This window comes from Cucurbita maxima, unplaced genomic scaffold (assembly GCF_002738345.1).
Source record: "Cucurbita maxima cultivar Rimu unplaced genomic scaffold, Cmax_1.0 Cma_Scf00001, whole genome shotgun sequence".
In the NCBI taxonomy this organism is placed as follows: domain Eukaryota; kingdom Viridiplantae; phylum Streptophyta; class Magnoliopsida; order Cucurbitales; family Cucurbitaceae; genus Cucurbita; species Cucurbita maxima.
The window spans coordinates 3,768,167-3,796,127 of record NW_019272017.1 but is presented as its reverse complement, the minus strand read 5'-3'; the positions used below and the strand labels follow the sequence as shown (position 1 = coordinate 3,796,127).

The 27,961-nt window shown below is 36.6% G+C and overlaps 6 protein-coding genes across 13 annotated transcripts; 3 read left to right on the top strand and 3 right to left on the bottom strand.

Annotated features, from left to right (window-relative positions):
- The first annotated feature begins 56 nt into the window (after positions 1–56).
- LOC111478701 (kinesin-like protein KIN-7E) lies at positions 57–7,419 on the top strand. Of its 4 annotated transcripts, none has more exons than XM_023123132.1 (15): positions 57–326; positions 440–493; positions 1,205–1,665; positions 1,891–1,980; positions 2,082–2,182; positions 2,262–2,375; positions 2,460–2,541; positions 2,623–2,690; positions 2,769–2,834; positions 2,929–3,053; positions 3,963–4,296; positions 4,985–5,089; positions 5,179–6,180; positions 6,414–6,733; positions 6,952–7,419. In XM_023123132.1, the coding sequence occupies exons 3-15, from the start codon at positions 1,452–1,454 to the stop codon at positions 7,277–7,279; spliced, it is 2,949 nt and encodes a 982-aa protein (XP_022978900.1). In that variant the 5' UTR covers positions 57–326; positions 440–493; positions 1,205–1,451; the 3' UTR covers positions 7,280–7,419. The 4 variants fall into 4 exon arrangements, with proteins under 4 accessions (XP_022978900.1, XP_022978909.1, XP_022978884.1 ...); XM_023123141.1 differs by having other exon boundaries at positions 1,192–1,665; XM_023123116.1 differs by having other exon boundaries at positions 440–560.
- Positions 7,420–9,135: 1,716 nt separating this feature from the next.
- On the top strand, positions 9,136–12,398 carry LOC111481274. Of its 3 annotated transcripts, none has more exons than XM_023126699.1 (9): positions 9,136–9,241; positions 9,327–9,489; positions 9,595–9,616; positions 10,946–11,002; positions 11,090–11,171; positions 11,464–11,559; positions 11,642–11,766; positions 11,851–11,869; positions 11,942–12,398. In XM_023126699.1, exons 2-9 carry the CDS (start codon positions 9,387–9,389, stop codon positions 12,158–12,160), a joined length of 723 nt encoding a protein of 240 aa, XP_022982467.1. In that variant the 5' UTR covers positions 9,136–9,241; positions 9,327–9,386; the 3' UTR covers positions 12,161–12,398. The 3 variants fall into 3 exon arrangements, with proteins under 3 accessions (XP_022982467.1, XP_022982476.1, XP_022982459.1); XM_023126708.1 differs by having other exon boundaries at positions 9,140–9,241; positions 9,317–9,489; XM_023126691.1 differs by lacking the exon at positions 9,136–9,241 and having other exon boundaries at positions 9,248–9,489.
- A 699-nt stretch (positions 12,399–13,097) lies between these two features.
- Positions 13,098–14,380, bottom strand: LOC111481463. The gene has a single exon (XM_023126885.1). It carries the CDS (start codon positions 13,977–13,979, stop codon positions 13,323–13,325), a length of 657 nt encoding a protein of 218 aa, XP_022982653.1. The 5' UTR covers positions 13,980–14,380; the 3' UTR covers positions 13,098–13,322.
- A 3,251-nt stretch (positions 14,381–17,631) lies between these two features.
- Positions 17,632–21,698, top strand: LOC111481424. Of its 3 annotated transcripts, XM_023126838.1 has the most exons (9): positions 17,632–17,857; positions 18,484–18,794; positions 18,884–19,018; positions 19,092–19,334; positions 19,974–20,115; positions 20,256–20,395; positions 21,097–21,159; positions 21,271–21,339; positions 21,455–21,698. In XM_023126838.1, the coding sequence occupies exons 4-9, from the start codon at positions 19,143–19,145 to the stop codon at positions 21,518–21,520; spliced, it is 672 nt and encodes a 223-aa protein (XP_022982606.1). In that variant the 5' UTR covers positions 17,632–17,857; positions 18,484–18,794; positions 18,884–19,018; positions 19,092–19,142; the 3' UTR covers positions 21,521–21,698. The 3 variants fall into 3 exon arrangements, 2 of the variants coding, with proteins under 2 accessions (XP_022982606.1, XP_022982598.1); XR_002718055.1 differs by lacking the exon at positions 18,884–19,018 and having other exon boundaries at positions 21,090–21,159; positions 21,455–21,524; XM_023126830.1 differs by lacking the exon at positions 18,884–19,018 and having other exon boundaries at positions 17,633–17,857.
- A 180-nt stretch (positions 21,699–21,878) lies between these two features.
- Positions 21,879–24,388, bottom strand: LOC111479840. The gene is made up of 3 exons (XM_023124694.1): positions 23,378–24,388; positions 22,187–22,729; positions 21,879–22,071 (listed from the first exon to the last, which is right to left on the bottom strand). Exons 1-3 carry the CDS (start codon positions 24,215–24,217, stop codon positions 21,973–21,975), a joined length of 1,482 nt encoding a protein of 493 aa, XP_022980462.1. The 5' UTR covers positions 24,218–24,388; the 3' UTR covers positions 21,879–21,972.
- Positions 24,389–26,008: 1,620 nt separating this feature from the next.
- On the bottom strand, positions 26,009–26,802 carry LOC111482082 (protein SPIRAL1-like 5). Its single transcript, XM_023127726.1, has 2 exons — positions 26,416–26,802; positions 26,009–26,344 (listed from the first exon to the last, which is right to left on the bottom strand). Exons 1-2 carry the CDS (start codon positions 26,638–26,640, stop codon positions 26,270–26,272), a joined length of 300 nt encoding a protein of 99 aa, XP_022983494.1. The 5' UTR covers positions 26,641–26,802; the 3' UTR covers positions 26,009–26,269.
- Positions 26,803–27,961: the final 1,159 nt, after the last annotated feature.

Sequence of the window (27,961 nt, the reverse complement as noted above, 5' to 3'; positions counted from 1 at the left end):
ATTCGAAAAAACTAATAATAATATTATTTTAGTGGGAAAGGTTGCAGAATTTACACCTAACCCAGAAGTCGACGCCATAACCATTTCAACGCTCATCTTCCTCTCTTCTCCACCTCATAAACAATCCCATAGTCCTCCGTATGATCATAAATTTCCAGATCTAGAACATGCAGTGAAAAACGAGCGAGAGAGAGAGATTGCTCGCTTTTTCTCAAGCTTCCTTTTCAGTACCAGTACCAGTACCTCTCAGATTGTGATCTTTCTTCTCTGGATTTGACGTCCTATCAATTCACTTCCAATCAACTTTCACTGCTTTTCAATTCCTGGTTATTTACTCTTCTTTTTACTTTTCCATTTTTTTATTCTTCTTATACTTCGCCTCGTTTTTTTCATGCTCTTTCGCCTAATGTTTATGTTTCTGCTTTCGGAACTGTAACAGAGGATCGGTTCGGTGTGAATTGCTGGACGGCATTATTTCACTGCCCACTTGAAGGTATCTAAGCTGAAATCGTCGAGTTTGACTTCATGGTTTTCGATTCGGTTTGATTGCGTCACTGTAGGTATGCGGCATTGTATGATGTTTGATGCTTATCCTTGTTTTGTTCTACCAAATCTGTATTTGGTTTAGCAGGAAATTTGTGGAGCATTTCGTTTAAACCTATACTCTGGTAACTTGGTTTCTGTTTTCGGAGAAAATTCGTTTTGCCTTTTTTTTTTTTTTTTTTTTTTTTTTTTTTTTTTTTTTTTTTTTTACTTTTTGATTTCTGTTCTGGTTTTGTTTTTACTATCGAATTGAAGTCGGAACTTCCTCTGCCTCCGCGTGGCAATGAGTATTATCGAGGTTGTGAAGAATTTTTCCGAGGCTACAAACATTCCTCGAAGTTTATTGTAGAATGTTCATATATCTGAAATTAAACTTCATATACAATTATTATATGATTTGGAAAATTATTTAAAACGAATGGGGGACACATGAAGTCTTTGACAGACTGTTAAATTGGACCATTACCAGAAAACTCCAAATTGTTTATATAATACAATAAATTGATGGCCGGTTGTTTGTGATGCTAAATGTGCACATTATCTGTCGTTTTTTGCTAATAGTAAAAAAGAGACAAGGAAATTTAGGTTCATGCTTCTGATTAAACTGCTGAAGAAATTGTATGCGAATTTGCACTGACCCATGATTAGTTTGTTGGTGCAGATCATTTAGGAGGCAAGGCAGTGAGGTTCTGTCGACCCTACTGCCGCGTATGGTCCTAACAACACTTGATGCGTTGTTGTATCTAAATTGTAACAATTCGATCGGTAGAAAGTACTATGGGTAGATGAAAGAAGAGACGACGAAGAATGCTGTCTCTTTGCACACATAGATCCCTTTATGAATGGTCACAGATTCTTAGTTATTGATTGAAGTTTGCGGCTGTGAAGCCGAGAGGAGACGGCGAGAAATGGGAGCTGTCGGTGACGAAGAGCTGTCAATGGAAGAGACAAGTGGGCGTGAAGAGAGAATTTTGGTATCAGTTCGTCTGCGCCCTTTGAACGAGAAGGAGCTTTCAAGGAATGGCGTTTCGGAATGGGAATGCATTAACGAGAACACTATTATATGCAGGAATGGGCTTTCGGTTGCTGAACGCTCCATATATCCATCTGTGTATACATTTGGTACGCCGATGTCCTAGTGAAATATCAAATTGATCTACTTCTTTTTCTTCAAGTCTCAGTTCTGGGTTGTAATTTTTCAAATCGAGCATTTCCAAAACAGTGGGTGTTTGAATTGTCTCCAATTTATGGCTACAGTGAGGGGCCTGCTTTTAACTGTGATCCTGAATATTTTATTGTCGGTTCTTTTGCTCTCTCGCCGCCCTTTTCTTTTATGAACGGCTATAGACAGGGTATTCGGCTGCGGTTGCTCAACAAGGAAGGTCTATGAGGAGGGTGCGAAGGAAGTTGCTCTTTCTGTTGTCAGTGGAGTTAACTGTATGGAAGAACCAGTCCCTTTTTTCCCTCTTTGCATTCGATAATTTACATGAAATTTATATTTATCCTTTTCCCAATTCCCACTGAATTTTTTTCTACAGCAACAATTTTTGCTTATGGACAAACTAGCAGTGGGAAAACGTACACAATGAGTGGAATTACCGAGTATACCATCGCAGATATATATGAGCACATAGAGAAGGTAAGCATAAATAATGTTGGTTTGGTATAGTATTTTCCGTTTTCCTGGTCTAATTTTATTTTCCTTTTATTTTGTCAAGCACACGGAGAGGGATTTTCTTTTGAAGTTTTCTGCTATAGAGATATATAATGAATCTGTGAGGGACCTCCTTAGCCTAGACAGTACTCCTCTCAGGCTCCTGGATGATCCCGAGGTGACTAATCATATCTGACTTTCTCTCACCCTTGTATTGAGTACGTTCATTTCATGATATTTAATTTTTAAGTTGTTTTGACAGAGGGGAACCACGGTTGAGAAACTCACAGAGGAAACTTTGAGGGGCTGGAATCATTTTAAACAGCTTTTATATCTTTGCGAAGGTAGTGGCAGTTTCAAATCTTCTCCTCCTTACAGGAATAAATTTTGTTTGGTTATATGATGTTATTTGTATATTTTTTCAGCTCAGAGGCAGGTAGGGGAGACATCTTTAAATGAAGCAAGCTCCAGATCTCATCAAATTCTTAGATTGGTATCGACATTGCTGTCTTTGCTGTCGTCAATTCTTATAATTACTTAAGTAATATTGTTAACTATGTCTTCCTTCCAGACAGTTGAGAGCTCAGCTCGTGAATTTCTTGGCAATGACAAGTCTAATTCTCTCACGGCTACTGTGGTATGAGCACTATTTTCTTTATTACATTGATAAGGGATAGAATTGATTTATTTGGTGAATTAATCAAATAAAATGAAATAATTTTTGGATACAGAATTTTGTCGATCTGGCAGGAAGTGAACGTGCATCTCAGTCGTTATCAGCTGGTGCACGCCTGAAAGAAGGTTGTCACATAAATCGTAGTTTACTAACTCTTGGGACTGTTATTCGTAAGCTCAGGTACTTTGTGCAATTTTCCTCTTTCTACTTCTCTGTTAAGCATACAATGTTCTTTGTTCAGTGTTGTTTGGTGTGCATGTGATAATTGTTTGTCTAATGTCATTTCAATTGCTCCGTCCAAATGTTTTTGAGTTTTATGTAGAGTGAAGAAATTGGAACTGTTTAATCCCTCGACTTTAGAGGAGGCAGCAACTTCTCCTTTACCATCGAAATAAGGCAACTCCAACTTCCTATAGTACTTTGGAGCCGTCTCCTCCCTCCTTACCTCACTGGACCCTAGGACGCCTTGTTGAATCTTCTTTCATTTCTACTTTAAACTTCATCTAGGTTTTGATAACGTATGCCTTGTTAATCTCTTCAACAACTAGTTCAAATGCCTTTAAGCAATACGATGATACTGTTTTCCATTGCTAAAATTTTTTGCACCTCTGTTGCCAATTCCAACCTAGCTTCCACTGTTTCCATTTTGTTATCCATCTTCTCACTTGGTATCCCCAGAATAGAACTCTTATACCAATGGAGATGATACTGATTTATAGAGAGAGAGGTATGTATCACAATAAGAAAGTATAAGATTCGACTGTTTGGGAGGTTTGGCACATCTCCCCTTCATAGAAGTCATTTCTTTGATGCCCCTGTGAGTGAAAACCTTCCATAGTTAGATTATATCCTCTTCTCGGCACACAGAATAATTTTTATTAGCATGTCAGAGGAAGGTGGGGGCTCGTTTAAGATCTATGCAATGTACAAGGGTGAAATTTAGATGTTTAAGAAGTATAGGTAAGAAAATAGAATCTGTAGCAAGTAGGGGGACCTAATAGTATTTTAACCTGGTATTTTTATCAGCTCCTTACATTTTCATCTTATATTTTGGTTCTCACTGACATGTAAAGTCTTTGTTGGATGCAGTAAGGGAAGAAATGGACATATTCCTTTCAGGGATTCAAAGTTAACTCGTATATTGCAATCTTCCTTGGGAGGCAATGCCAGAACTGCCATCATATGTACCATGAGCCCTGCTCAAATCCATGTTGAGCAATCAAGAAATACACTCTTTTTTGCAAGTTGTGCTAAAGAAGTTGTAACTAATGCTCAGGTGAATGTAGTTGTGTCCGATAAGGCTCTAGTAAAACAATTGCAAAGAGAATTGGCAAGGTTGGAAAGTGAGTTAAAAAGCTGTGGACAAGCTTCTGTATCACCCGATTCTACATTAATTAGAGAAAAAGATATCCAGATTGAAAAGGTAATATTTAGTTGTCTTTCATATTTTATATGATTCGACACTGAATAATGACTTCTCATTTTGTAACTTCATAATTGGTTTAGCAGACAGTGGATAATTTTAATTCATATGCTAGTTTGCACTCTATTAAACTACATCGATTATATGGAGCAAGTGATATACATATATCTCCCTTTAAAAATTATATTAGTAGAAACAGACTTGGTACTATAGCTCTCTCATGTTACTGAATCGCCAATACTTGGTTATTGCTATTTTTTCAAGGTCGGGCCTTTTGCACAGTAAGAAAAATACACTCTGTAGTCCATAAAACCAAATTGAAACAGGAATGACTATGTTCTATGGTCAGAAGTGTCCAACTTTTTCCTCGAGCATAATAAGATATACTGAAATTAATATGGACCGAGGTGTCTTAGTAATGCCAAGGGCTTCAAGACAATTGCTAGGATTTAGCCCACATGCTATCCAGGATGACACAAAATAGAGGGACTAAGATACCTCGGTTCATATCAGAAATTATATGGTTGGGTTTGGATTTAAATTTTTTATCTCCCCTCTATTGATATGCTTTGTGTCCTTTGGAATGCTTCCTTAACTTTTACTTTCTTGGAGGGCATTAGATTGTTCTATCAAGATTGGTACTTAATCTAAATTATTCCTTCTCTTCCTTATTTGCCTCATCATGCAGCTAAAGAAGGACTTAAGAGAACTTACCTTGGAACGAGACTATGCTCAATCTCAGGTTAAGGATCTGCTTAAAATGGTCGAAGAGGACAAACCTTTAATTTCATCGGTATGTCATTTTACATTTTGAAGAAAGCCTGCTCTTATGCTATAATAAAACGAAGTATTGGATGTTTAGTTATTTGCATCTTCTTTCAGACAGAATCAGATGATCAATACCCTAAATTACGGGCACGGTCTTCATGGAACTTCGAGAATCGCCCATCTGAGACAACAGTAATGACAGATTCTCGAATCCTTGGTGATGTTTCTGGATCTTTTGATCCATCTCAATATTCAGGTGCTAATAGCAGGTCTGATGATAATTTTATGCATCTTGTCGAAGTTGAAAAGAATTTTCTGCAAGGTAAATCCTCTCCACGAGTATCGTCAATGGTTCCCTTTCGGGTTGATGCTCAACAGCACATGGAGGTAGAAGAACTGTCCTGTGATAACTCTGAGGATATATGCAAGGAAGTTCGATGTATTGAGATGGAAGAATCAAGTGTGAATGGATACTTAGTTTCTACCATGCCAGGTTCTAGCCCAGAAAGATATATTGATTCGACCACACCCTCTCCACTAGCAAACACAACCACCTCAAAAGTAGCTGATAATGGGCAAAGTAAAAACTGTAAATTAAAATCATCCCCTTCAGGAGAAGATATCAATTCCAACAACTTCAGTCCCTTCTATGTAGTCCAATCCCCAGAGACACCTTCGCCATGGGTGCTGGAGAAAGATATCTGTTGCTCTGGAGGGTTAAAGTTAACTAGGAGTAAAAGTTGTATAACTAGTCTTACAAGAAGCTTATCTACAGAGAACATCAAGGAAATCCAGGGCACACCACCAATTTGGAATGGAAAATACTTCATAGGGAGACCTGAGGGTTTCCAAATAAAACTTGCTGCATTGAAATATGATGTTGAGAATGAGAGGTCGTCAGTAACTTGTTCTCAAACTTCCCAGAAGAGTGCTTCTAAGGATGCGGTTAGTGAACAGAATATTGATGTGTTAGAAGATGACAAAAGTGATATAACTACTTCGGCTACAGAGGTAGAACATGACCAGATATCCAAAGTTGAAAGCGAAAATAAACTTCTTGATACAGCAAAGCAGATGTCCAACCTGGAAACTGAAAATTGTCTTCTTGATGCAACAGTGAGTACTCTTTTGGTAAATGTGCCTTTTATAACATACTAATTTATGGATGCTAAATTTTTGTTCCCTGAGAGTTACAAGTCATTGATACAGTCCAGGCCTGTATACAACTAAAAGCTTGAGAAACTTAAAATAATGACCGGATCAGTTTCCTTTCTTGTTTGTTTCCGAATATGAGTGCCTTCTTTTTTTTTTGGAGGTGTTTTGTTTAACATGTTTGTCTTGTATTCTAGGTGCCTGGGGCTAAACCAAAGCCAATTGAATCTGAGAAAAATGTGGAAGATCTCGGCATGGTTCCAACCCAAAGTGACAGGATAAGTCCTTCAAAATGGCCTTCGGAATTCAAAAGGCTTCAAAAAGACATCATTGAATTGTGGCATACTTGTTACGTCTCATTGGTGCATAGAACCTATTTTTACCTTCTATTTAAAGGTGGCGATCCAGCTGATTCTATTTACATGGAGGTAGAGTTCAGAAGACTATCTTTCCTCAAACACACATTTTCTCAGGGAAATCGAACCGTAGAAAATGGCCAAACACAACCAGCATTGAGGTAAGCTCGATATAATTTCAATCTATATAAGTTTCCCATTTTTATTTTCTGTTTTCTTTTTTCTATTAAGCTTATGAACACTACCTTTGAAATTCTTCATTTTTCTATCTACTTCTACTCATGTTTTCAAAAACCAATCCAACCGACCCAAGTTCCTTAATTTCATCATAATCCACCTCTGTAATTGATAAGAAAAATGGAATCCCTCCTATGATCAGTCTGAAGGCCCTTCGCGGTGAGAGGCAAATGTTGTGCAGACAAATGCAGAAGAGGCTCTCCAAGAAACAAAGAGAGGCCCTGTTTGTGGAATGGGGCATCGGATTGAATTCTAACAATCGGAGGCTGCAATTGGCGCACCTTCTGTGGAATGATGCAAAAGATATGGATCACGTAAGAAGGAGCGCAGCCATTGTTGCACAACTTGTTAACTACGTAGAACCAGATGAGGCTTCCAGAGAGATGTTTGGCCTCAATTTCGCTCCACGGCCCGATGCTCGAGGGATCACATCGTTGGAAACAAAGAATGATGGCTGCCTTCTGATGTAATCCTCTCGCTAATTATTGTACAGATTATATAGCAATTGGGGTAGTTTCTTTTCTTGCTCGATCTCTCTGACTATTAACTTTAACTGTAAGGATTATTTGAACTTATGAAGTTGCTAAAGGAATGTGCCACTGCTATTCTTCGATTTTTTGAGTGTCCAGAAAGAACATGCAGTAATTTTTTCAGAATGAAAATTTGTAGTCGTGCAATGTAGAAACATTGGTAGCTTTTCTTGGGTTTAGATCATAAGTCGAAAAGAAGCAAATGATTATTTCATTTCCAGGGTTTTGGCCAGTTGTAGATCTGTTCGTCTGGGCTATGTTGGGTAGGAGTGAAGTGAGATTTAATTGGATGGAATCAAAAGTTTGGAGGTGAAATTTCATCTTTTCCTCTTAAAACTATCATATGGACTAAACATCCATAACTGGGTTGATCGGTTTGATCCTAACTAATAGGTAGCAGAGTCAGTTTTGCCAACATTGCGAAATAAAAACGCACATCATATTGCTGATTGAACGACTACCTTACTATTTAGTGTATTTTCAAAATCTTTCATCAACCTCTAAATTTAAATTTAAATTTGATAAATTGGTCCATGTAAACTTATATAAAACAGAAATAACGCTATCGTTTGCATTAAGCCATAACGCTATCGTTTACATTTACCCAAAACTCTATTTCAATCCTAAATCAAGAAAATAACTTAAATTCCATACTTAATTTCAATCTTCAATGCTGGCTTGAATATAATACTCGAACAAATGTTATTATTTTAGTCTAGACTTATTATTTATTTTTGTCATTATCCGTATCTAATCTCAACGTTGGATGTTTTCTAAAATTTAAAATTCAAACAATTGTTATTCAATTATTATAGCGCTTAATGATTGTCTCAACTTAAAATACATACCTACGTGTCACCTTATTCAAAATCAAATTAAAGTAATGAAAATAATGATAATAAATATTAAACTGGTCACAAATCAACAAAATAATATATACCATCTTTAAATTTATTTCCAATGGATAATTTTTTTTAAAAAAAATGCTTGTGTTTAAATGGTCAAAAATGTTGAATTTTTATTTTTCAGAAAAAACGTTGAATTTCTATTTTTTTTCCTGCTATTTTTCTATTATTCTTCATCGTTTTGCAGCCCATCCATACATAAATAAATGTCTTATACCCAATGGACAAAATAGAAATAATAATAATAATGATAATAAATAAATAAATAAATACGGCTAGTTTTGGTTCATTAAAATTTGAAGCGAACTACAAATTTAGTAGTTCATTTTTTCTTTTGTGTTTATTTGATTTGTAAATTTTAATAAATGTCTAAATAAAATTATAAAATTTAAATTTTTTTAAAAACTCATTGAATTCTTTTATTTATGTCTCACTAACTATTTTTTTTTTTAATTAACGGAAGGATTTAATGTAAAATTGAATAAGACTTTCATTTTCGTATTTAGTAAATTGGTAAATTTTATTATTAATTTTTTTTTCCTAAACTCATTTACATAAAATTAATTTTATTTAATAACATTTTTTAAAAGTTATTTCAAACTTCATAAATTTTAATATAAAAATATTAGTTGTTATCATTTGAAATTTGAAATAACATTAGAATATACATACTGAAAAAAATATTATACATGGATTTTGAAAATAAGATTTTAAGAATTACAATTATTAAATTTTCAAATTTTTTTTATAATAAAGTTTAGGAATTANAAACTCAAAAAAAAAAAAAAAAAAAATATTTGGAATAATTCAAGTGGATAGAATGAGTATCCATATAATTCTTAATATATTATTATTAATATTATTGAAATATAATTCTTTCTAGTATCTTATTCTTATCTAAAGAGATTGCATTGAATTTGATGTAACCTGTTCTACCAACTCAATTGGCTTCGATTTTGAAATTTCCGCTGCGTGGTTGACCGTCTTCCCCTTCTGTGTAATCCCTCCACCCTAAAACCTCTATTTTTTTTTTTTTTTTTTCGACTTCGATAATTATTTCGGCCTAATTCAGTTCTTTGAAGTTTTTTCGAGGAAATTTTTGGCGCCGTTTTAGCTTCTTTGAAGATCCTGGAAGTGTAGCCATGGCTATGCAGCAGCAACATCTTGATAAGATGCAACTCCGCCAGAGCTATCGTAATCTCTGGCATACTGACCTAATTCATACAATTCAGGCTGACACTCCCTGTACGTTCTTGCGTTCTTCCATCTCTCTTTGCTTTTGTTGCATGTTTGTGTTGATCTTTGTCTGAATTTTTTTGATTTCTGATGAGGTTTAATGTTTGCTTGCAGATTGCTGCCTTGCCTTGTGGTGGTGAGTTGGATGCTTGTTTTTTTGCCTTTTATCATGTTTCTTTTACTTCTGCATCGACTTTACTCATGGATCTGTTTTAGTCGCCTACATTTTTAATTTTTAATTTTTTTTATCTGTGTTTATTGATCTATTTGATTGCTCTTCTGATTGAGGACTTTGGCTTGTCTCTGCTCCTTGTTATTCTGGTGATGTATTTTTCTTGCATGTGCTCTTCCGAGATCTTGACTTCTTAGATGTGGAGACGTTGACTCGTTTTGATTTTGCGTTGACTTGGCTGTTCTTATTAAATTTGATATTGTTTCTGAAATCTGATTGATAAATTGTGCTGGTTTTGAGTACACTGATGGAGATGGCAAAACAATGATTAGATTTATCAGACAAACTAAACAACACGACTCATTAGTTATGCAGTTCAGAACCAATATCATAGAATCAACGTCAAATTGAATTTAGTGACGTCCAACAAAGATCATTCTATTAGCTTTGGATGAATCCTTTATAGGAATTATAGTTGTGTTTTCTTTTCAACTAGTTTAAGGTGTCGGTGGTGCCATTGGAGATTATCCATCTTCTTTGTTTCCTCTGCGCATTTCATTCCTATGAGGCTTTCTCAAAGGTAGCGAGGATCGAGCAAGGTTGCTTTATGAAGGAAGGCATTGGCTATTAAGATATTTTTACCTTACTACTTGTGGTAGTTTAAGGTTTGTGGTCATACAATGGTTAGGAAGATGGATTTAGAGGAAGATACTGTCGAAGTTAAAGATAATTGCTGTGGGTTCATATTAGCAGAGGTGGAGTTGTGGCCGTCTCTGGTGTTCACAAAATTTTCCAAGTGGTGGCTATGCCTGTGGCTCATTCTAATTCCCCATGGTTAATCAATAGAAATCCTAAATTCTATAGTACTTTTACACAAAAGGATGCTGTAACCTTCTTACCCAAATGGTATTACTCCAAGTTTTGTGGTTCTCCCGTTCTTCACATTATGTCTGCTTTGTTTGTATTAGTCCAAGTTTTATGGTTTCCTGTTTTTGAATTTAAGTTTACTTTGTTTGTATTGGGCCATTGACTGAAAGGATAGGACTGTACCTTATCCAGCATGAATCATTATATAAGGAATTACCTTAATAATTGCTGATGATCTTTCCCATGTGGACCTTCCACTCCTTGATGGAAGATTAAAAGTATGTATGGCTTAGAGAGGAGCGTGGCTCAGCAAGAAATCACGTGTTTGCTAATTGCTTTCAATTATCATCAATAGATTGTGACAGCTAATTTTTAAAAGCCAAAACATTGAGTTCATGTAGTCACTTCATTCCTTTTCTCTTGCAGTGGACCTTGTGTATCGTATTTGCTTCGTAAAAGAGCTCTATATAATGACATGTCAAGGTAATTAATTTTGTTTTCTCGACTTCCTAAAGAGTTGGAAAGTAATTCGATTTTGTTGAGTCATTTTCTTGATTTCTTTTTGTATAGGTATGTCTGTTGTGCAGGCTATATGCCTTGCAGTGGCCGGTGTGGAGAAAGTAAATGCCCTGAATTTTGCCTTTGCACAGAGGTACGACATTTTTTAGTTGTAATATTTTTATTTATCGAGTACCAGTTACTTATTTATCAAGTTCGCTATACTCCAAAAGCAGAGATATTTTGATTAAATATTTAAATTCCCCTGTACATCAAGTTGCAGATGTGTTTGATCTTGGGTTTAGTGTTTTACGTCTAGAGGTTGAGGAAGAACATCTCTTTTTGAATAGCATATCTATGTTTGATTTGTATAATAAATACTCCAAATTTATTCTCACATTCAGCCCTGCCGCAGTTAACACCTGTTTATTTGATTGATCTTCAAGGTTTTCCTCTGCTTTGGGAATTCAGTGGCCTCAACTCGATTCTTGTTGCAAGACGAATTCAACATACAGACAACAAAATGTGACAATTGTATTATCGTATGTCGTGCTACCAGCTTCTTCTCTCAAGTTCCTTCAATAATTCGTTGTGTCCTTATTTATGTGTTCTCAAATTATTCAGGGTTTTATGTTCTGTCTACAACAAATAGCATGTATATTTTCCATCGTTGCACTGATAGTAGGAAGTGAAGAAATTCAAGAAGCTTCTCAGCTTCTGTCTTGCTTGGCTGATATGGTTTATTGCTCGTAAGATTGCCCTTCCAAATCTCGCGTATCATTTATTTTCTGCTGCTTTTTCTAAGCTACTAATAACAACTCTTCTTTCAACAGGGTTTGCGCATGTATGCAGGTAAGGAGTGAAAGGATGCTTCAGGTATCAAAATTTAAATGAATAATCATTAATTTTTGGGGTGATTTGCAGACCCAACACAAGATTGAGATGGACAAGAGAGATGGCATGTTTGGACCGCAAGTAATGGCAGTGCCTCCTTTTCAACAGATGTCTCGGATCGATCAAGCAATTCCTCCCTCAGTTGGACATGCACCACAGCCTGCATATGGACAACCCTATCCAGCTCAAGGCTATCCAGCTCCGGGCTATCCACAATCATCTTATGGCCCCTCTGGACATAACTACTAGTAATCTCTGCACTCTTCCCCAGGTACCAGTCATTCATTGTGATTTGTCCATGCCATGTTCATCCTTCTGTGAATTTCATTCGAGTTTATCGCTCTTACATGTACGTGTCGATTTGTATAATGATCAATACAGGGTATATTTTGTGAAGTGGTTAAGAATGATTTGGATGTGTTAAATTTCTGTAAATTGGAACTTTATTTGGAAAAATGAAAGTATTTTTCATTTCTCCTTGTTTTCATGGTTGAGAGAAGTACATGCTTGAAAATATTAGTGTCAATTCAAATCTAGACCATCTAAGATAAGTTATTAATAAATTAACCTGTAATTTCATTTTACAATCTTTCTGAACAGAGGATGTGTTAATTCTTTCATTCTCATGAATTTATGTTCACATTTATTTTAATAACATTAATGCCAGGTTGTTCTTGTTGGGAGATGCAATAATTGGGCAAAAAATAAAGTAATCAATAATTATTGAATTCCTGACATTATGAATTATCTTTCAGCAAATGCATGAATTCAATTTGAAAAGAGACGACAGTGTAAAGTGGCCATGCTGTTATTTCAGAGTGCGAACCATAGCTATAAGTATCTATTTTGCACGTCTAATTATCTTAACATTTGGAAGCTACTGCTCAACTCATAATTAGTCTCAAAATAACGTGTTGTTTGAATATGTAATCGACTCTAGAATTCTAGAATTGGGATATCGGGAAAGAGGGTGGACCGATGAGGAAAGCCCTTGTTTGATTTGATATCCTCTAGGCTTGGCTTATGTTTTTTAACTGCTTCATACCGAATTATGGGAAGAGTTTGTACCCCTTTTGGCATTTAAGTTCTCATACTCTTAACCTCGAGTTAGAACAAGAACGGTAGCGAAATCTAATTGCTTAACTCATTTGAATTTAAATAAATAATAACAATAATGTATTGTTGAGAGAACACAAAATGTGTATATTTAATTTCAATACCGTCCATGATAAACTCCAATACACATACTCTGTTGTAAATGATTAGATAGCAAAAAGAAAAAACATACATCAGTACACCCATTTGAAATCACTATCCCTAATTCTCTAACCTTTGTTCAAATAGAAATCTTGAAAGCTAAGAACAAAAATAAAATAAGCCCATAAATTCAGAGAAGACTTGTGTTGTAATGTTACAACTCCAGAAAGCCGCCACTTTTAGAAGAAGCAGTTGGAGTCGCATTGGCGGTGGTGGTCGACAAACTCCATTGATCTGAAAACGCCATTGACGACGAGAAACTGCTGCTTGTGCTTGTGCTCGTGCTCGTGCTTCCACATTTAGCCACAGTTCTAACGTTCTCTATCAATTCTTGAGTGTGCCCTTCCTCCTCCAATATCTCCACCAACCGCTTCGGACTAATCACCAATTTCACCTTCCAAACCCCACCGTTCTTCTCACTGCACCTCGAAAACACCTCAGTCTGCGACCTCCTCAATGCCCCCTGGTAATCGAACGACATCCTGTACGGTGCCATCGCGATCGCCGCCGTCTCCTCCGGCACGCTGTTTGACCTCACGTGCCCCTCCCGCGCTCTTATCATCCCCATCTCCCCCTCTCCCCTGTTTCTCGGAAGCAAATAATACGATTTTCCCGTCAGAAGCTCCTCGTCGTGCGGCAGTGGGTTCCAGAAAAGGTCGTGGCTTTTGAATATTCCGTAGCCGGGAAACTCATCGGCGATACATCCGACGGTGATCGGAGAACCCAACTCCATAATCCCGCCGTTGGATGTGATAACTTTGATTTTGCCCTGAATCTCCCCCGACCTTCCGCCAAACAAACAATTACCCATGTCGTTGGAAAAAAAGAACAGAGGAGCTCTGCTCCACTCTGTTCCCACTCTGTTCTGTACGATTGAATGAAGCTTTTTCTTTTTGGGTGATAAATTCAAGGAACGGAGAAGAATTGGGAAAAGGGTTGTCGGTGGGGAATGTTATCTCTTTTTGGAAAATGAATGGTGATTGATTTATACAGCTAAGACAAGGAGTAGGGGCTGTAGGGATTAGGGCAGTGGAAACAAAAAGAAGGATTTCAAAAGATAAAGGAACTGGAAGAATAACAAGCGGGATTCGTTGATTGGAGAGCAGAGGCAGATCAGAGCAGAGAAGTGAGGAATAGCGTCGCCTAACTTTATAGTACCATGCCTGGATTTGTCCAACTGCTTCTTCTTCATCTTCATACGCCCAATTTTTTCCTAATTTAATTCTCTTATCCCTAACTGTTTCATGAATTATTTATTTCTTTATTTGACTGCTCCTTGCCTTGTCTGTTATATATATATATATTATATATAGACATAGATACGCTTGAGTTCAAGATAAAAATTCAAACTTCAAGTTTTTATTAGACAACCTAAAAAGAATAATTTTCTATTCAATTGAGATGCCAAAGAGATTTAATCATTTAAACAGAGGGTATCAAAAAACTAAAAGGTATAATTTTGTGTGTGGAATCCCTAACATGGCATCTATTGAAAATCAATGAGAAACGGTATAAGGATGAGGAACAAAATGAGGAAGTCATCTTTATTTGCACTTTTTCCCCTTCACACTCCCATTTAATACACACCTCGTTAAAAATGGCAAAAACGCATATAGCTTTTCTAAGTTTGATATCAAATTTTGATTCATGAAAGTTGATACATTGCACCATTGATATTTGAGTTCAATACATGCATGTTCATAATTGTAGAAGCCAAAATAGTTTTTTTAGGTTTAATAATAAGCTTAGTTCATGCAATTTGACTTTGTGTCAATTACATCTCTAATTTTCAAAAACGATCTAATACTTTTATAAACTATTATATTATATTTTACTTTACGAATTCTTGAAATTTAAATGAGGTTTGATACTACTAAATTTTCATAATTCATAATTTTTTTTTCTTAATTAAGATTTATTTGAATTTTAAAATGGTTAGTGAAATTTAAAATAAACATGTTTTGAGTTTTGGATGTCCGGTAAAAGCGGCCCTAATGTTTAAACTCTGAACTCTTCTAAAGTGCTTTATGATCAAATGCTTAAATCCCTGCGTAAACACTTTGTTTTTTCAGCGTCTTTGAATATTAAAGTACTTTTAAGGCACTCCATGATTCGCGGGGAGTGCTTTAGCCTTTGAGATAGCCTTGTGATCCACGCACCACTGTGGCCTGCTGTAACAAGTACACAAATTTATGCCCACATTTCACCACCCCAACTCATATGAAGCTGGTACCAGCTGATAGACGGAAGAACTCAATTCTGAGACTTTAACACGCTTAATCAATCATTAGTAGATATTGTTCAATAAAGTCCGTGTCACATCAAAACAAAAGGGAAAAAAAGACTTCACAACACCAATAGTAAAGAAAACAGTTGCCTCACCTTGCGCACCCAGTGGACTACCATGGCTCCTGTTGTTGGGCATTCTGCCAAAGTTGTAGCAGCGACAAACATGTTCTCCCATTTTGACCCACATCTCTCTGAGTTGCATTCTATCCCATATTGGTTGGATAAGGGAACGAAACATTATTTGTAAGGGTATAGAAACTTCTTGGTAATAGACACATTTTAAAGGAAAACTTGAAAGAAAGTCTAAAAAAGACAATATCTGCTAGTAGTGAGTTTGAGCGGTTCTCAAAGCTGATAGAACCATGTAAAACAGTAAACAGTGATCATTTGGAACGAAATGAATCTAGTATTCAATTGGTAAGCAAAGAGCTGCATGTGAATTCTGAACAATATTTGTCTTCAATACTCAGTTTAAAACAAAAATTCAATCCACTCTACTATTGCTTGAAAGAACGAACTAAAAACTCAAAAGAGGAGCAATGAAGATCATAAGCTCACCAAGAACATCAACAATTCTGGGTGTCCCCAAAATCTCAGACAAAATCGAAACCAATGCCACACGAATGGATTAAAAAAAAAGGTGGGTTCTACTCCAAATTGATTCCAATGATTGCAAAAAGCTGTAGAGGAGTATAAAAATCAAGATAGAAACACTAAAAAAAGGATACCAATAACACATTTTGAACATAGTTTATACAAAGCTGACACTAAAATTGTCGTAAGGCCACAACAAACTTCACTCATTTTAATGAACTTTTCATTTCTTTTAATTAATTTTTAACACCAAACTTTTATATTAATTAAAAACAACCATCTCTAAACTATTCAAATATACATAAAAATTTAACCTTTCAAACCCATAAACAATATTGAACTAATGTGACAAGGTAAATTTGTGATTTCTCTACCGTAAATTGAATAAATGAGTTGAATTGATTAAACTGATTAAATTTTGACTTTCGATCGTGGTTAGATCCACCGAAGTTTGGACTTGGGTCGACATTTGAACTTCTGCCCTGATACTTTTCATGTAGTATCCATTCAAACTTAAATATCAACTAAAACTTATCGATCAATATTATTTAAATTTAATATTCATACTTCAAAATTAAGCATTAAATGCTCACTCCATAAAAAGTTCAACGATAAATCCAGACTTTTGAGTGGGTAAATAATGTAAAGGGTAAATTTGGACAAAAGAATTAAAGTATTAATAGGTCAAACTCTGAAATTATTCGTGTAGTGAGAATTCAAATGTAGTAGAGGAGGCTCATATGAAATATTGTTATTATTTTTTTTTTTTTTACTTTTTTACTTTTTACAGTGGGCTCAATGGTGAATGTTACATGAGGATGAAACTTTAATAGTGGGCCTAGTAAAAGACTATGACAAACAATGGCAAAAGCAATCATAAAAGGATGTCAAATGCTACTATTGTCATAAGAATGGTAGAGACATTACACATAAAAGTGCAAGAGTACACATACAAGTAAGAGGCAAACAAATTACTCGGTAAACCCATCAAGTTTGAGCTCAATCCTAATTGAGTTGAGGTGTTTTCTAGTCATTAACGAGACTCATTCTCCCATGTTATATACGAATACGACAAGAGGGGATGGTGGAGTCTAATTGGTGCTAGTACTACAAAAAGTTTCGATCTTAATGTTCTGACTACTGTTGTGCAACCTCTGAGCTGCCCGTCGTTCGAATTACTACTTCTATCTTCCCTTTCGATAGCATACTCAGCTCATTTCCCAATAATAATAATAATTAAGTTTAAGTATACTAGTGTTGGAAATAAGAGAACATCATCATAAGTTTCCTTGTCTGCTAGATTGGTGAAGTCTGGTGAGATTAAAAGCTTAGTCACAAAATTGGTAGGTTATAAAATCGCACGACAAGATTGAAACTAATACAAATAGCAGGAGGATAATCGGCTAGAGCTGCAGCTCGAATCCGGAGTCAGCCAGCCGAGACTGTCAGGCTCAGAGGAAGCCGCTAGCGGGAATAGCCGTGAAGCCGGTATTCAAAAAGCGTGGCCGTACGGCACATGGCAGGCTGGCAGGTCGCTTCCTTGGCAGTTAGCAAGCATTTAGTGTGTGCGCTCCTCTTTCTTCCACTCTCTCTCTCTCTCTCTTCGCCTCTTTTCCATTTTGCACATTTCAATGCTTCCTTCCTTCCTCTTACACTACACCTCTGTTTCTTCTTTGTCCCTTTGATCACTCACTCACTCCCTTCGCCCCATTTCTTCTGAAATTCCCATCTCTTCTTCCCTTCTAAATCTTCTCTCGTTTTCCTGTTTCTCATCTTCCAATCCCCCTCATTCTGCTTCCATTCGAGGTATTGTAATCGAATCCCTCTGCATTTATTGCTGTATTGTAATGTTTCCCTTCTCTGCTTCTGTTTGTTTGGTGAACTCAGAGTGATTTGCCTGTTTTAATGGGGGTTTTCATTGTCAGTGCGCTTAAATCAAACACTAATTACGATTCTGTTTCTTTCTTTTTCTTGGGTTTTTTTCATTGATGATTGTTTGTTCCCTGAAAACCCAAATTGAATGTGTTCTTCAAATGGGCATTTCTCGTTTACCTTATATTCTGCAATTTCCAAATGTAATATCGGTTTTCAGTTGACTTTGATGAGATATGCTTTCTTGACTTATTGACTGTTGTCTAGGAAGATGCTGCGAAGGTTTTATTTATTTAATTTTCGAATTAGTAATTGGAGATTTTCATTCGATTCTGCGCAGAGATTGAATGATTTTCTTTTCCTTTGAAATTTTAGCTAATAAATTGAATGCTGGATTCTGTTTTTCCCCTTTTCTCTAAGCTTAGGAATTAAAAACATCATTTTCATCTATTCTGTCAGAAACACATATGTTCCATATTTTCATCGAGCTTCTTACTGTTTACGTTCTTAGCTTGTCTTTTGGAAATATTAAGAATTGTATGATTTATTCATATGGGAAGGAAATGTAAAAGCTGTTGGAACAATCAAACTTGCAAATCCATAGAAAATTCTCCAGTTCGTCTACGATCTATTTGCTCCAAATTGATATTTGGCTGTTGGGCATCAATGAAATGAGGATATGATGTCATCATGTCACTTCTACTCGAGAGAATTCAAGGAAGAGCCTATTTATGAGCACCAAGCTTATCCTGTCTTGCCGTGGTTCATTTATTATCAGCACAATGTGCCCGTGAAGTATAGATATATTTACTACGCTTCTCCCATGCTAGAGCCATTTATCATTTCCTGATCTTGTTCGTGTAAACTACAGGTACTGCCACTCTTCTATAATCCCTCTTCCCCTTTTCCTGATACTGTTCTGCTTTTGTCTTTTACTACATATAATATAATATTCTTCAGGACTTCTTAATGGAGTTCAACATCTCTGAAGTTAGATTCCACTGACACAAACAAAATTCATAATGGCCTACTGATCAGCAAAAGAGGGTTGCTGCTTATTATTGCTCGAGTTGAGCATGAATTCTTGCACTATATGTGGGTCACAGGGCTTCGGGGTATTTGGCTGCAATCTTGAAGTCTTCTGAACTTGTGTTGTTGTTTTGGTTAGGTTCTATTTGAGAAAAGACTTTTGAAAAACTTTCAAAGAAGGGTTCAAAGAATGCTGGAACCGGAGTTTTGTGCTTCTAGAATTCAGTCTCCTTTTCGTGAGGAGAGTTGGGATGAAGAGCTTTCAGTTCTTCCAAGGCACACTAAAGTTATTGTCACTGGAAATAACAGAACAAAGTCTGTTTTACTGGGATTGCAAGGCGTAGTTAAGAAGGCTGTTGGCCTTGGAGGCTGGCACTGGCTGGTATTCTCTTTTTCATCCTGTCTTTTCCCTTTGTTCTTCATCTCTTATTTACCCTCTGTATTATGCATTTTTCTATCTGGCCATTTGCTTACTTGTCGTGAAAGTTACACCAAAAGTCATGACAATAACCAACTATGATTGGAGAAATGCTATTATTTTGTTTTAGCTCCTACGTTTCTAAGCTAGAAGCCTGTAATCAGAAGGAATTTATGACTCCACTTGATAAGTTTTCAGTTCTTAAAAATTGTGCTTGCTTCTAATCTCCTTTAATAACACATTTGAGTTCTTAGAAAGTTCCAAAAACAAAAACTTTCGTTTCCATTTTCAAATTTTAGCTTAGATTTCTTATAGTATATAAGACGATTATCTGCGGCTGTTTCAATTTATCTCTGTGAATTTTGATTAAAGGCTTTGGAGATGATTAGCTGTATCGTTGGAATGTTCCGACAAGACTCCGCTTAACAGTCTCTTGCATGACTCTTTTCCCGTGCAAAAGAAGGAAACTAGTTACCTTACCTCTGTTTGATTATTTAATGAATTCACTTCATTCGTTAACTCATGATCCTTAGTAGTATGCTAAATTAGATTTTGACTATAAAGGAGTTTGATTTTTGCTGTGATGGACTGTTTCCATGTAAGGTTTTGAAAAATGGGGTTGAAGTGAAGCTGCAAAGGAATGCACTGAGTGTGCTGGAACATCCCACAGGAAACAAAAATGATGATCATGATTTGGACAACTCAAGTTGTAGCTCCGACATGGGTGAGAAGGACAATGATCTGTGTAAGTCGCATTTTCATGTTGCCAAATGATGGACATGGACCGACCTCCATGTTCCCAAATCGTTTCTGTTCCCTTCTTAAAGTGGATTTTATTTAGCTTGAATTGTGTGGGAGACTTAAAGTGTCACCGTTCATGGGCAGCTAGCAGCATTGTTTTCCACAAACTTAGCAAACAAAAAGTGAGGCAAATTAGGCCATGGGCTCCATCTTCATCGGCAAAGCCAACAGGTCGGGGCAGCTGTGGGGAAATTCAATCTTTTCACATGCCGAAGCTGGTCACGGTGAGAAATTTGGAAACCATTGATTTTCTTTTTTTGTTTTCTTTTTTTGATATCCATCGAGTGCCCAAACAAATATTTGGTTGTCAAGACCGTAGGAGTTTCATATAACCCTTCAGATCTGAAAATTGGATAGAAAATCTTAAGATTTGTACTTTTTAGGGGTAAAATTCATTTGAATTTATTTTCTACTTATAGTACCCTTTCAGGACTCAATGTCTTAGCTGACACTCGTTCCTCTCTCCAATCTATGTGAGATCTCATAATCCACCCCCTCGAAGCCCAACATCCTCGTTGCCACATTGTCTAGTTTCTGCCTCTAATACCATTTGTAATGGCCCAAGCTTACCGCTAACAGATATTGTCCTCTTTAGGCTTTCACTTCCGAGCTTCCTCTCAAGGTTTTTGAAACGTGTTTGCTAGGGAGAGATTTCACACCCTTGTAAGAATATTTTGTTCTTCCACCGATGTGAGATCTTACCGTCTTTGAGTAGAATTAATAATTAGTTGACTTAACGGAATAATGACGTAGTTAAAGACTACTTTTTATACGTTGGTACCAAGTAGAAACAAATTGCAAACTTGATGGACCAATTAGAAACAATTATTCAAACCTCGAGAATATGATTTTAGGCTCATGGGCTGTTTTTCTTGAATCTTGGTAGCTAAGCATTGACAAAATTGTTTGTTTTTGGAGCATGCAGCGGGTGAAACTGGGGAAACTAGGAACAGAATCTTTGTGGAGATACATCAGGCACTTCAATCTAGTGGGTCTCACTGCAACACTTGCAATTTTATGCTTCTTTTTTTTTAAAAAAATTCTCTATATACTTGACTAAATCAACTGGATCCAATGGTTTCAAAACTTTAAATTCCAGGTGAATAGCATTTCAAATGCTTCAAGGGACCAAATCCTTCACGTTGTGCAACGACATTTTGCATTACAGGTTCTTTCTCTTTCTCTTTCTCTTTCTCTTTCTCTCTCTTTGCTGTTTGCATTTGAAATTATGAACTACTTTGTTTTGAGAAACATATCTGTCTATGTTCGTTTATTTGATACAGACGAGCTTGAACGAGGCATCGGTGATGACTGAATTCATTCGCACTGTTAAGAGACGAAGGGAGTGAGTCGAGTGACAGCGAGCGAGAGTGAATGATGATTGAAAAGTGATTTCACATAAATGTATGTTTGTATAGTGATTATGTCTGTTAAATGCTAACTATAACTTGTAGCTTCTAACTTCTAACACTCGACCTCGATTACTACCTAGACCAGTAATATATTTTTAGCTTCTTTCTCTGGATGAAATTTTAAATGCTTTTCTCAACTCGAACATAATTTCTTACCTTGATTTCAACCAATAAACAATGGATCCTGCTCCCTCTATATAGATGTGCTGAAAGCTTATTGGATTAAGTGTTGTGAGGAGTTTATGAAAGAAGAGCATGTTTACCGTAAAAACTATAATATTAATCCTTATGAAAGTTGGATCAAACCATATATAGACTATTTATAAAATTTTAAGTTTCATAAACTAAAAGAACTGAATGAAGGCAAGTTTATAAGAGAATTAGTTAAATTAGTCAACGAACTCCCCTTCCCTGCAAGTCCCCACATCAACACCCAACACTCCTTCCTTCTCCATCCCCACCACTCTGCAGCAATTCCTCCTTGGGGCCTAAGAACACCACCAAGAACATCGTTAAGATATGAACAATGATATTAGTTTAGCTTTTGAATTTAATACCGTAGAAATGAAAATGGAAGCAAATGGTGGTAGAAACAATACTCACAGAATCCCAAAGGCTGGGATTGGGCTTCTTAAACACCATGACCATATGAAGCTCAGCAGGATCAGGCATCTTCCACTTGCAAAAGGGATGAGCCACACGGTCTCTCATATACTCACTCACAGTAACCCCGGCAGAGGAGTTGAATGTGGCATTTGAAAAGTAGAAGATGAAGGGCTTCTGGCAGGGGTTTCTGGTAACAGGGCGTGTGTTGAATGCATAAGCAGTGTAATCCGCTTTTCGATACCAATTCAAGAACGTTCTCGAAGGCAATTCGATCTCTCGAGCCAAGAAAATGCCTCGGAATATTTGGACTGTGAAGCCCCAGGAAATGGAGATTGTCCACCCCTTGGCTCGGTTGTAGCAGATGGATTGCTGCACCAGGGCTGCCGAGTCTAGCTGCATTGGAACAATGAGGCGTTGGAGACCTTCGAGCCTTGTTGCGTCGGGGAAAATGGGCTCGACGATATCGAGGTGATGGAGGGATACTAATGGAGTTACTGGATGTGCTGCTAGTAGCCCGAATAGGTTGCCATAGACATCGCACTGATTTGGGGTTTTGGCAGATAACAGATCGTGTTAGTTGATCTATAAATTTTTAATTTTGTGTTTAACTAAACCTTTAATAGAAAAAAGAAAAACTTTATTATAATTTATTTTTTAATGAAATAAATGATGAAGGAATTATTTTGTTTTAGTTAAAAAGACCTCGTAATTTGAGACAGATGAGGTGGCATGCATTGATTATGTGGGTCCCAAGTAATCACTACGATTGACAATTGACAAGGCATTGTGCAACTCACCACCTCAAACATCCAAAATAAAACTACTTTCACACGCCACCTCACTGCCCTCTCAAGCTTACGCCACTTGCCACCGTGGCATCCCTGACCTCTCATGCTTACGCCACCTGCCACCGTGGCTTCAACATCCATTTCTTAGTCATGTTTATTTATGGAGGTGCTAATTAATATGTGACCCAAAATTAAAAAAGGCGAATATCTCATTAAAATGCGATTCTTTTGAGTATCTACCAAATCTTATAATTCAAAAACTTTCATTTTTTAAGAAATTAAGAAATTATTATTTTGGGATAAATTTTATGTTCAACTTTTATTTTTCTAATAGTAAATTATAAATTAAAAAAAACAAAAAACAAAAAACAAAAAATGGACCTTGTAATTTAGTACGCACCTGATGGAAGCCAAGTTCCTTAGAGAGAGGGACGCCGAGCTCCGCCATACAAGCCTGAATCCGATCGTCGGAGCCATAAAGCGTTGGATATCTCTCCAAACAACCGTCCAGCATCTTCTCCAACGCCTTCGCCAACGGATAACTGATCGCGAATCCTCCTCCGCCGTATGCCATTCCATACGACAGCTGAATGTTCTGCAAATGGCTCTCCGACGAGCTTCCGATGTAATAAAACCCCTTATGATCATATTTCCTCAGCACTCTCACCAAATTCTCCGTCACAAACACCGTGTCATCGTCCCCCATCACCACCCACCTCACATTCTCCACTCCTAGCCTCACCGTCTCCGCTACTATCCTCGCTATCCTTATCGCCGACCGCTTCCCCTGCCTATTCCGGTACGCGAATCCCGCCGTGTCCTCCGACACCATCACTGGCGGCAGCAATTCCGCCTCCTCTGCTTTTGTTCCCACCGGGTCGTCCATCCACACCACCCCCCTCATTTTTCTGGGGTCGAACCAGAGCTTTATGTACTCTTTCCTCTGCTCCCACAGCTTCGCCGATGACGCGATTCCAAACACAATGTCTTGGATTTCGGTCTCGGCGTGTGGTTTTAGTGGGAAATTTGGGAATGTTCGGTTTCTGACGAAGAAGGGTGGCGACGAAATTGATGAAATTTTGATGGATTCATCAGGGCAGGGCTCGTCGGAAGAGAGAAGCTTGAGGGTATAAACGATGTAAGTGACGGAGAGGAATAGGATGAGAAAGATTAAGAGCTTGGGGAGTGGTCGGAATGTAGGGGAGACGGCGGGTCCAAAGGGCGGAGGAGGCTTCTTCATGTGATTCCAAATGGGATTGTGCGAGTTTTTCACTTGGTAAATGAGAGAATATTAAGGAGGGGAAATTTGCAGAGTCTGCGTGCAGGGTGTCTCTGTTTTGTTGATACTGATTTTGGGATTGAGAGTACTAAGGGAAACGTGGACGGAAGTGGGAGAGGTAATGATTTATAATAAGACATGTCAAGTTTTTTGGTTTTGTTGGGACTCCAAAGTTTGGTATGTGATGCAAATTCTTGGCGTTTGGCGCATGTTGTTAGCGGTAAAACTTGAAAAAGCTCCGGAATTGGGAGGTGGGGGTTGGATTGGATTGGATCATAGATCAAAACTAACATTTTTAGTTTTCTTTCTTTTCTTTCAACTGTAATGTATGAGAGTCCTTCAAATACATTTGTTTATGGACTCGAATCATAATTTAATTGAAATTATTTATGTTAGAATATAACAACTACATGCTTCTTAATCCTTCCATAATCACTTCATTTGTTAACTTGCATGAGAGACCGACATGATTCAACTAAAAAGGATGGAAAATTAATATAATATAAATTTCCCTTGAAAGCTTGATGTATATTTTAATTTTAATTTAATGATCCAAAGACATGAACTAAGCTATGGGCTTTATTTTGTAGGCTACAAATATAAGCCCATAACAGCATGCTGTTTCTGGTTGTAAGGTCTATAAGCTCATGCATTTCATGGATATTGCATTTTCTAGAGTTCTATAATTGGGTTGGAAGAATATTCTTGAAGAGTTTTGGAGATTTTGTTTCTTCTGGATTTGATTCCAAATTTGTGAGCATCTATCACATATTTCCAAAAGTAGACATGCGTTCATAAAAATTAGTCTATACTCATAATATCATCTAATTATTGGAGGATTTAGTATAGAACAAATGAAAAAAAAAGACAAGGTTGGGACAGTCTCCTACCACTCAATTGTTTATTGTGTGTATGAGCACAAAAGGTTTAGACAGCGTTGGGACATTATCCTACCACTCAATTCTTTACTTCCATTGCTTCCAAATATAATGCTACCAAAACCCGATACAAAAACAAACACAATTTTCGAAAGCTAAATTTTGCATGAGACGAGTCTTGTTTAGAGATGTCCATGTTTCATGGCGAGGATACCGAAAGCTTCCTTACCCATTTTCATGCCTCATGTTTCAATTTCTGAATTTTTTTATTTATTTTTATGAGAATCAAGTTGTCGTCTTCTCAACCCCTCTCCCGTTTAGGGCAGATCCCTATGTAACTCCGAACTCAGGGTTAAACAAAAAATCAAATTTCCTATTCTAATTTCATCATGGAAGCATGTTAATCAATGGATTCACTGAACTTTAACACTATAAATCTCTCTAATTCTTATATAAGACTCATCGTATGTGGACAAAATAGAGAGAATCTTGAGTATCATTTAGGCATCTTACCTGCGAAAGTCGATAGTATTATAAAAACAAATGTCCTGTTGTTCACAAAACGCCATACATATCAACTAAAAGGAGGTGCATATTGATTCAAGATTTTGATATCTATTCCTTCTCCTCCAAGTTGAATCCATGATATTCAAGTTCAAACTTAGAAACGCTTATGTGAAAGAAGCTGTTTTTCAAGCACATTTATGAACCAAGAACCAAGGCCTTTGCTCCAAGATAACCCACAACAAATCAAACGATTCATAGAATACACTAACCCAATAATTAATGTTCTTCATCAAACAGATTGATCTTCAGCATTGTTTAATATGAATCTTTAAAGCAAGCACAAGCACAATGAATTGAAACACCCGAATTAAAGGAAAAGTGGAATTTCTTATACTTAACCACAAACATAATCAAACCACAAGTCGGCATGATGCTATTGAATACATAACATATTTGATAGAAGCAACAAAGTACACAAAAATAATTCAGGCTATGTGTTGGTTGAGATACATAATAATTGCACACAATTTATTAGAAATCCGCACACTAAAGCAAAGCATACATACCCTTTAGAGTTCCAATATAGTCAGCTACTGATGGAACACATAACCATTCACTTCACTTCACTTCACTTATCTCCAAACAGATACCCTAGCGATGAATCACCACCAGGAACAGATTTCACCTTGGTTGATGGCCGATCCTGACAATTTTCAAGAAATCATTTTTAAATCCCATAATTTGAATAAAGAACAAAGTAGAGAGGGGGTTTACCGTGATGAAGTTGCCCGAGTTTTGGCCATGAGCTCGGGGATAATTGTTGGAGGCAGCTTGTTTAGGAGAGGGGGAAGGGTTGTTTTGGTCATCAGGGTTGATATCAATTCCATAAGGAGGAGGAAGAACCACTTTTGAGACTTGAGGCTTTCTGGGTTCATCGTCGTTTCCAAAAAGATACCCCAACGAGCTTCTTCCCCCGCCATAGCTTCCACCTCTGCTCATGATCTGATCTAATCCTTTTCTGCACCAAAACCAAAATTGGCAACAACCAAACTTCAAACCCTAATTTTGGTTGTTTTTATATATATATATATATATGTGTGATGATGATGATGATCCCTATCAGTGTGAAGTCTGTGTATATATTTATAGATTTATATTTGAGTGATTTGGGCTTTCTTCTTTTGTTGTTGTGGTTGATATGATGTCTAGTTGAGTGGTCTATTCACTGTTCAAATTGCTATTGCTATGCACTTATCTTCTTTTTTTTTTTTAATAAAAGTTTCTTTTATACTGTAACTTGTTCTTGGAAAACTTTGCTCGAGTGAGTGTATATGCTCGCATGTCAGGTGAAAATGATCTTTAACATAGATTTTCTCCGGTCAAGAGATTAAAAGTTTGAATTTTTTCTTAATACAAACTAGATTTAGAGGGGATTGATAACAATGGATTGAATGAGTGGGTTTATAATTTGTTTGAGAGTGTAATTAGTGGATTAATTTGTTATTTGGAATTCAAACAACGTGACAAAACACTCATGATAGTCAAGTAGAAATAATAATTTAAAAATAGTTAGTTAAAGATAATATAACTATTCGTAATAATTTATATTGATAATGAAAAAATCTGTAATTAAGGCATGTTGGTTATGCTATTGGTTCAATAAAAATGAGAGAAAAACCCCACCAACTTGAACTAGCCTTTAAAATTAAGAGAAAGTACCATCCGTGAGCTTTAATTTTTGGTTGTTGGTTGACACTCAAAACATACCAAATGATCTAGCCTCTCTTTTAAAACACAAAAAACTTGAGTATGAGATCTTACGTTGGTTGCAGGAGAGAACGAGAATTTCTTATACGGGTGTGAAAACTTTCTTGTAGTAGATGAGTTCTAAAATTGTGAGGTTAACAACGATACGCAATGGATCAAAGTGGACAATATCAACCAGCGGTAGGCTTGAACTAGATAAAACTTCAACAACATACCGATGAAAGATTTGAAATTCTCACATCTGGGTCAAGTGGTATACATCTTAATTGAACTATAGTTAGATGAGCTGAAGTATCGTACCACCGACTTTATCAAATACGAGAAAAGAGCTAAATATGTTGATTGGGTAGTGTTATTTGGACTTAAAACATTGTGTGAAGGCAGACATAGATTTATACAAAACATATTAAGGAAGGGAGAAACGTAGAGGAGATCAGACATTCCATCATCAGTAGGTAATTAGTTCTAATAACCCCTCAGCTAATAAATAGGAAGCACAAGCCACACACTGTCTTTTGTCTAAACAAATTGATGCTAATTAATCAATCAATTA

What these genes read in the sequence shown, in the direction of transcription:
- LOC111478701 (XM_023123132.1), top strand. Translation starts at nt 1,452, where the DNA reads ATGGGAGCTGTCGGTGACGAAGAGCTGTCAATGGAAGAGACAAGTGGG. An exon ending in CTCATCAAATTCTTAGATTG is followed by an intron (nt 2,691 to 2,768) that starts GTATCGACATTG and finishes TCTTCCTTCCAG; the next exon opens with ACAGTTGAGAGCTCAGCTCG. An exon ending in ACAAACCTTTAATTTCATCG is followed by an intron (nt 5,090 to 5,178) that starts GTATGTCATTTT and finishes ATCTTCTTTCAG; the next exon opens with ACAGAATCAGATGATCAATA.
- LOC111481463 (XM_023126885.1), bottom strand. Translation starts at nt 13,979, where the DNA reads ATGGGTAATTGTTTGTTTGGCGGAAGGTCGGGGGAGATTCAGGGCAAA.
- LOC111482082 (XM_023127726.1), bottom strand. Translation starts at nt 26,640, where the DNA reads ATGAGCAGAGGTGGAAGCTATGGCGGGGGAAGAAGCTCGTTGGGGTAT. An exon ending in ACTCGGGCAACTTCATCACG is followed by an intron (nt 26,345 to 26,415) that starts GTAAACCCCCTC and finishes GAAAATTGTCAG; the next exon opens with GATCGGCCATCAACCAAGGT.
- LOC111479840 (XM_023124694.1), bottom strand. Translation starts at nt 24,217, where the DNA reads ATGAAGAAGCCTCCTCCGCCCTTTGGACCCGCCGTCTCCCCTACATTC. An exon ending in AGGAACTTGGCTTCCATCAG is followed by an intron (nt 22,730 to 23,377) that starts GTGCGTACTAAA and finishes ACCCCAAATCAG; the next exon opens with TGCGATGTCTATGGCAACCT. An exon ending in ATCCCAGCCTTTGGGATTCT is followed by an intron (nt 22,072 to 22,186) that starts GTGAGTATTGTT and finishes TGGTGTTCTTAG; the next exon opens with GCCCCAAGGAGGAATTGCTG.
- LOC111481424 (XM_023126838.1), top strand. Translation starts at nt 19,143, where the DNA reads ATGCTGGAACCGGAGTTTTGTGCTTCTAGAATTCAGTCTCCTTTTCGT. An exon ending in ACATGCCGAAGCTGGTCACG is followed by an intron (nt 20,396 to 21,096) that starts GTGAGAAATTTG and finishes TGGAGCATGCAG; the next exon opens with CGGGTGAAACTGGGGAAACT. An exon ending in ACATCAGGCACTTCAATCTA is followed by an intron (nt 21,160 to 21,270) that starts GTGGGTCTCACT and finishes TTTAAATTCCAG; the next exon opens with GTGAATAGCATTTCAAATGC.
- LOC111481274 (XM_023126699.1), top strand. Translation starts at nt 9,387, where the DNA reads ATGGCTATGCAGCAGCAACATCTTGATAAGATGCAACTCCGCCAGAGC. An exon ending in AATTCAGGCTGACACTCCCT is followed by an intron (nt 9,490 to 9,594) that starts GTACGTTCTTGC and finishes GTTTGCTTGCAG; the next exon opens with ATTGCTGCCTTGCCTTGTGG. An exon ending in CTATATAATGACATGTCAAG is followed by an intron (nt 11,003 to 11,089) that starts GTAATTAATTTT and finishes CTTTTTGTATAG; the next exon opens with GTATGTCTGTTGTGCAGGCT.